The following is an 8,288-nucleotide window of genomic DNA, read 5'->3' on the forward strand; positions in this document are numbered from 1 at the left end:
ATTCACAAAGTTACACTTATCCTTTTTTATTTATCTATATGTTGGGCATAATGTAGTTATATGATCGTATCGATTAATACTTTTATAATTTTTTAAATATTTTTTAATACATATATATATATAATTTGAGATACGAAGGATTAAACTTTTGCTTTGGCAAATGTCATAAAAGTCAAAATGTTGCAACTAAAAGTGAATGAAGGAGGTATATAAGTAAAAGTTAACGGTTGTACATTTGTTCAACTATGAAGACTAAAATATCTTTATTATCATCATGACTCAACCAACATTACAAATTATTATAATCAATCAGTTACATATTTTGAACATAAACCATCCTAATTAGCCACTTTTCTTAATAAAGGAGAGTGCCGAATTAAAGTACTTAACCTTAAGGCTTGCATATTCCTTCACCTTCAAAGACTTAAAACGAGGACCTTCACAATTTGGATAGTCCAAAGAAGGAGAGAGTTGAAAGTCTAAAGGAAGACCATAAAAGTATGCAAAGGATAGTCTTTGTTTTTGTTCGTTGTTGACAACTGCCCTATGAAGTGCATTAGGGAATCTTGCATTTGAAAGTATGTGTAAAAGATCTCCCACAATCACCACCAAGGCACCTGGATGCGGGTCAACCGAGACCCACCCGTGTCCATCTTTGTGTACTTGAAGGCCACTTACATTGCCACTTTGGTGTAGTATTGTAAAGAAGAGAGTATCGGTGTGCGGGGGTATGCCCATTGTTTGGGTCGGGTTAGGGCACGGTGGATATGAGTTTAGATGCAATGCATAATAACGTTCTTCTTTTTCAGTGGCTTCTATGGGTTCGGGCATGTTAATTGATTTGAAAAAGACACTCTTGAGTTTGTCACAGAGGTCCTTCATCGCTGTTTGGTACTTAGATATCACTTCACTACATTAACAAAAAAATTAAAAAAAAAACAACAACTAAGAACAACCACACAAGGATATGTAAGCTATAATATTATAAATTGATTGTAATAGAACAATTTACTATCAAAAATCATATATCACTAAATTCGTCTATGATTCCCAAATACATCTAAAATTAACACAATTAGGGTTGAAAAAAGAGTACCCAATGTGAATGTGTGTAATATTAGGATCAGATGGTAAAAGTAGTGTGAACAAAAGTAAAAAATAAATTTTCTGTTTTTACAATTTTCAAACTTAAAAAAATATCTATCATGCAATTTTTAGGGTTGTTCAAAAATCAATTTGGATTGGACCAAATCAAAGGTGACCGATCTAGCCTAGCCTCAGTGAAGAATTTTTAATGATTTCCGATTTTCATTTTGATCTGAACTAATTCAGTCCAAAACCCCTTAAAACTTGTCTTAAAGCTGCCCAATGTTGAAGAAAATCTTCACATAAACTTTTTTTTTACTGAAATGGTTCCCAATGGTGAAACATCACAAAAATCGTCACAAACTTTTGAGAATAACTTCTCAGCGTGAGGAAGTTCACACAAATGTTCACACGGGCCCCATAGCAAAAAATGTGACATGTTCAATTTTCACCTTATTTGTATTTTTTTTTAATTTTTAATGCTCAAAATACATATTTTATTGTTGGGAAAATTGAGAGAGAGAACTGTGAGAATATTTTAGAGTTATTCGTTGATGGGATAAAAAAAATACCCTCACAAAAAAGTTGATGTGAAGGAGAGGGAAATATAGAAAGAGAGTAGTGAGGATTTATTTTTCCACACTATTGTGCATGCTCTTAGACCAAACACTTATTTTTGTAACTGTCGAGTCAAATGACTTTAATAGAATATTAAATTTTTGAATATTTCCACTAAAAATATTTAGTTATTAACTGATAAATGGTTCCCAATGATGAAACGTCACCAAAATTCTCACAAACTTTTGAGAATAACTTTTCAGCGTGAGAAAGTTCACACAAATGTTCACAAAGGCCACACAGCAAAAAACTGTGACATGTTCAATTTTCACCTTATTTGTATTTTTTTAATCATTAATGCTCTAAATACATATTTTATTATTGAGAAAACTAAGAGAGAGTGATGTGTGAGAAAAATTTTGATTTAATAATTATTGGTATTAAAAAAAACAACCCTCACAAAAAAGCTAATGCGAAGGAGAAGGAAATATAGACAAAGAGTGGTGAGGAATTTTTTTCCACACCATTGTGCATGCTCTTAGACCAAACTCTTATTTTTGTAACTGTCGAGTCAATTGACCCTAATTAAATATTAAATTTTTGGATATATCCACTTAAAATATTGATAGTTATTTATAATTTGGTAAAAAAAATCACTTGAACCCACTGAAACTTATACAACAATTTTTTTATTTTAATCCCAATGATGTGATTGTTAGTCTTTTATTTTTAACTTCAAAAATCACAATGATATTTAATAATTGATTAAATTATTTAATTCTGTATAATGAAGTCGTCATATGGCTTTCATATAAAAATAAGCAAAAAGTTTAACATACAGTAATGGTGCAATCAACTTATAGTTGTTATAAAAATTATTAAATAGGCTTACCAAAAAACTTGGAAATCATTAGGCCAAAGTTTCTTAGCATGATGTTGATAGGAGTTACCCATGATAATGAACCCTTCAGTCCATAGTAGCTTGCTAAAGAATGGAGCGAGTCTAGGATAGCTATAGCCGGTATCTTCACTTGGGGCTCGTAAAACCTTCATCTTTTGCTCAAATGGAAGATTGAATAAATTTTTGGATTGAAACTCGGCTTGATCAAGCAATTCCTTTGCAATCCCATGGTTTATGACTTGGAACATACCCCAAGTCTCACACGCATCATAAATAAGGCCTAAAGAATTAGGATCTTTAAGATCAATTATTGGAATAGAGATTGAAGACCGCGACTTCTCATTGGCATTAGGGCTGATTTCTGAATCTTCAGAACATTCTGCCCATGTATGCGATTCAGGAACACTTTTGATTAAGCTAAAGTCTGTTGGAACAACATGGTTTTGTTGCATAGGAATATTCTTGTCGGTGTGTGAAGGAAGAGACATTTTGCTAAAAGAAGAAAAGAAAAATACCTTGATAGTTTCTTGAAATTTTGGGTTTTATTTTTTATTTTTTGGAGAGAATGATTTAAGGCCTAATTAACAGATTAGACAAATGTCAATGGAAGCTTTGAAAGACATATAGTGTCTTTTATCTTTTGAACAAAATAAGCCTTTAAAGACGTGCATTTATAGGGGATGAGTAATATATCATAGTATTGAGTGAGATTAATGGTACGTGTCATATATCTAGTAAATAATGGGAAAGTATCATGATATGAGATCAAGATCTGAGCGATATTCATGGTATGTGTCAAATATCTAGTAAATAATGGGAAAGTATCATGATATGAGATCATGATCAGAGTGAGATTCATGGTACGTGTCATATATCTAGTAAATAATGGGAAAGTATCATGATATGAGATCAAGATCAGATACCATATCAAATTTTGTTATCTGGATAGCTAAAGATCATATGATAACAAACTTTAATGCTGCATCAAATTTGTAAATAAGATAAGAAATCAACAAGTTTGATTCTATGCACAAAAAAGGTAGATATATTATATGATTAATGTATCTAAAATGATCTTTTGGAGTAAAAATACACTCAATTTTTACTCTCACCATTTTAGAGAAATTGACACGATCAAACTAAATGAATTCTTAAAATAAAATGTAACAAATAAACAACGGAAGAAGTACGAATTTTTCTCATTGCATAAAATTTTAGAAAAGTTATGTTCGCTTTATATTCGGATTACTATAAACTAGTTTAAGTCATGTGCAACGCACGGTTTTTACTTAACCTAATTATGAATTACAATGTTAATCTTACAATAATTTTTATAAAAAAATAATAATAATAATATTAATTGAAACAAACACTTGAATTTCTTTTTTTAGAAAAAATTAACTTGAATTTTATATTATATTTGATATCAAAAGTTATTGATCATTAAACATTTATTAAAAAATAATCTGAAAATTTAATGATTATAGGTTTTTATTGAATTACAATGTTGGCAAGTTTTGAGTGGCACAGTCTTTTATAGCATACTTTGATCAGTATAATATTTTTTACTTATATATAATAAAAAAATTAAAGTGTCAATCCTTGTTGGAGCAAAAAAAAAAAATCAAAAAAGAATACGATATAGAATGATACGAAGTATTGGATAATACATTATTCTAATATATTACCTTACACGTAGTATTGATAAGTTTTTGTACACCTTTCAAAAATAAATTCCTAACAAAACCAACTAACCATGTAGTAGGGTAAGTAGGGTTGAATCCATAAAGAGATTATGGCTATTCAATATCGCTTTTAAGGTATGGAGAAACTAAACTGTGTCACGAGTTGGGATTGAAAAGTAGTCTAAATCAAAATAGGAATAAAACAATTAATAACAAGACCTAGGGTTATGGTTCAACGTGTTTATATTTCTAAATCTATCAAATATCAATAACAATTCAATCAATCAATTATCTAGAGCAATTGCTAAGCCTACGGTCGGTTCTTACACTCTTAATTAAACAGATGTAGTTCAGTCGCTAACATAATCAGAATTGCTAATTGTATGTAAGCCTCTAAAGTTAGATATTTATTAACAATAATTAATCAAACAATTGATCAGAGTGCAAGATTAACAATAAAACACTATCAATTAGAGAAATCAATAATTTATTAATAAAAACATCAATAAAGATTCATTAATAAACATGTGTTCCCAAACCCTAGAAATAAAACTACTAAAGCATGAAATAAATAAGGGAAATTATCAATGATACATTCCAGGTTTTAACTTTTATCAATGATACACCTCATTAAACTTTCGTTATCAACGATACACCAAAACTTTTCACAAATTAATTACAGTAACATAAACGTTAAGTAAACGTTCATTATGATTAGTTGACAACATTTTAAAGGTTAGGAGGCTAAAAATACTAAATTGCCCCTCTCATTTAATTTCCTTCCAAATTTCCCTTCCACTTTTCCATCCTTTTTTGTTGCGAATTTTCCCCTACTTATACACTGTCCAGTTTAATTTGTATGCCCCCCTTTCCATTCATACTCTCTTCCTTTTGCTTTCTTTTTTTTTTTTCCTATGAAAAATCAATAGCTTCTTCTAGTAGGGTTTCATCTTCAAGCAATAGAAATGGAAGAGGTGATTGGTTTAAATTCATGAACTGCAACTGCCAACCTCCGAGAGTTGTAGACATTAGGTTTTCTAAATCTACAGCCAATCCTAGAAAGCCTTATTAACAAAATACAAAATTTAGCATGCAAACATGATCATATGGAAATCGAGCATAATTAAGGGCAAAATCTAACAACAACTACAAATTGTACTCATAATCCAACAAATTACACAAACATACATACATTAACTTAAACTTAACAATTTAAACAAAAAAAAATCCAAAATTCCAAAGTGAAATAAGCACTTATCTTTTAAAATCAACAAAGTATCGCTAAATCTCCAAGGATTTTGCTTCACTCGAGTGTCAATTAAAGTTTTAGAGAAGAAAAAGAACAGGGGAGGGAATAAAGAAGATGAACAATCAAAAGTTTTGCATTTAATGTTATTGGTTGGGCTTGGAGGTAGTGTTAATGAGTAGGGGAAATTTTAGTCAAGCCAAGTTAGACCAAAATCGATATAAACTATTCATAATTAACATTTAGGTTACTATAGTTAATTAGGGAAAATTTTAGGTGTACCACTGATAATGAAAGTTTAATGAGGTATATCATTGATAAAAGTCGAAACCAGGAGTGTTTACAGAATAAAGTCGTATCTCCTAACTCTTCTAAATAAAGTAAATAGAAAAGTAGAGTCGAATCCACAGGGAAACAAGTCTTTCTACTCCAAATAATTAAAATAGTCTAAATTATTAAGTAATTAAATTATAGATGTCACAAATTAAACTAAGGGAGATGTAAGGAAAACTCAATTAATAAAAGCCTAAGGTATAGGTTTACCAATGAATAATATTCCAGGGTAAAACATAATAATCAATCATCAATGCAATAATTAATCAGATCATAAAGGGCTTTTGCTACGTATTATAATCACAGAATTAATCTACTGGTATTAAATCGCATCTCTCGAAGCTTCACTTAACCATTTATAAATTAACCTACCTATTGGAACTAAGCCTAAACATCAATTCTCATCTCTCGAATCTCAAATCAATATTTCATAACTCATACAATTAAACTAGGCCTAATCTAATTGCATAGCATTAAATCAATCAACAGGAAATTAATCAAGCATTGAAATTAAAAATAATAAATTACCCCTTCAAATTATTTATGGATCCCTACAACTCTAGAAAATAATCTACTCACACATAATTAAATCTAAACTAATCAAAGCAATGAAACAAAACATGATGATTAAAAGCAAATAAATTACTGAAAATAAAAGGGAATAGATTGTTACCAAAAGTAACAGAAATAATGAATTGTATAAAAACCAAGAGTTGTAGAAAGAGAAACAAGAGAGAAGTCTAAGCTTAAGAGAGAATTTAGCTAATGAAAGAGATGATTGTTTCAAGACTCTTTTTCCTTCTTACGCCCTGCCCAGTAGGGAGCGCCTCCGGGCAAGCCACTACCCGATCGTGCGGACTCCTTAGGCAACCTTGGAATTCCTTTGGGAAACTATTCTTTGCCCAAACTTATATCTCCTCTTTGGGTCTTTACAGCTCGGTTTTTTCCTCGGTTTCTCCTATGCCGAGCCTTTAATCACCGGTTTGATGACTCTAACCGGCCTTTGGCTATGAAAGATGGTCAATATCTTCTAATGCTCGTAGTGGCTCCAATAATTTTGGGAAAATGCTTCAAATATACAATTTCCTTTAATATACAACCAAAACTATGAAAACACATATTAGTGATTGTAAGGAGGGTGATCCCATCGTAGGGGGTACTTCCTTAGATGCCCATGGCCATTTAAAAGCCTAGGACTTTACACTTGTTAAGGTGTATTAGGATTTGAATTCCTGACTGTTTGGGGGACCTTGAATTAGAATTGATTCTATTATCACGCTTTTTTGTAAGAAACAAGTAGGAGTCGCCAATGAGTTTTGGGAAAATCCATAAACCTCGTTCATGCCTTTCTCCCATGTGGAGTTCATGGGATATTTAGCACAAATCATAAGTTTACCCATGCTCAAATTGGTCTACAAAAACCAGAAATGAGTTCGGGAGCAAGGGTACTAAAATAACATTCTCTTTAAAGGAGAATCGCTATTCTAGCCCTAGTGCGGCCTCTACTAGCTCCTTCTGTTTTACAATTTCATCACCAAACAATATATGCAACGCGATGCCTAAAACTAAGTTAGTTGATTTTATTTACAATCATTAATCACGTGGGAATTACATTGCTGTAGACACCCAAATGTGTCTCCCCAAAACCAAACCCAGTGATGAGTACCTTTCACGTCGAATCATAATCGAATGAAACGAAAGTGTGGAAAGGTCTAGTGTTGCGGAAAGTTTTTGTTTCTTTTCTCTTCTTTCTGTTTTTGAAAACTTTATTTTAAGAAAACAGTCAATCCAGTTTGGTTGGTCCATGATATGGGTCCAATAGTAGTGTAGTTGGATGGGGCTTGCAAAGACCTTTCCAACGATATATTATAGGCCCAATTCCGATAAATATTGAGGAAGTTATGGCCAATTTACTAAACTGGGCCCGGTTTGAGCTTTATGTACGGCCCAATGAACTAGGGGAGGGCCTAATATGATTTATCATTCCTAATGCAATTAGGAATGGTTTAAGTCTTCTAGAATCTTCTAGAAGGTTCTTTTCATTCCTAATTCAATTAGCATTGATAAGTTGACTTTGTCGACTTTTCAGAGTTTTAATCAAAATCAAATAGCATTTTCGAAAAAATTATATTATTTTATCCTCCAGTACGGGAAACTTATCGGATTTTCGAAAACGCGTTAAAATCAAGATTGGCGTCCAACCCCAGGCCTTGGCGCCTGGAACCAGGCTTGGCGCCAGACGCTAGCCATTGGCGCCTGGCGCTAGCCATTGGTGCCTGGCGCCAGCTAGCCAGGGTTGGCGCCAGCTCTGTTTCCTGAGCGTCAGACTCTGTGTTGTTAAATTATCCTTTTTGGATGATTTTATCTATAAATATCGTATTAAAAACTCCATTTTCATGGACCTACAATCATTCGTCATCTACATCTATCATTCACAAGTTTTAATTAACATTCATCTTTCTTTCTTACTTTGTTTTCA

The 8,288-nt window shown here is 31.9% G+C and overlaps 1 protein-coding gene across 1 annotated transcript; it reads right to left on the reverse strand.

Annotated features, from left to right (window-relative positions):
- Nucleotides 1–342: 342 nt before the first annotated feature.
- Nucleotides 343–3,163, reverse strand: LOC145632985 (gibberellin 3-beta-dioxygenase 1-like). Its single transcript, XM_081685302.1, has 2 exons — nt 2,537–3,163; nt 343–910 (listed from the first exon to the last, which is right to left on the reverse strand). Exons 1-2 carry the CDS (start codon nt 3,031–3,033, stop codon nt 343–345), a joined length of 1,065 nt encoding a protein of 354 aa, XP_081541428.1. The 5' UTR covers nt 3,034–3,163.
- Between the last annotated feature and the right edge of the window lie 5,125 nt (nt 3,164–8,288).

This window comes from Chenopodium album, chromosome 5 (genome assembly GCF_948465745.1).
Source record: "Chenopodium album chromosome 5, dcCheAlbu1.1, whole genome shotgun sequence".
Lineage (NCBI taxonomy): Eukaryota > Viridiplantae > Streptophyta > Magnoliopsida > Caryophyllales > Amaranthaceae > Chenopodium > Chenopodium album.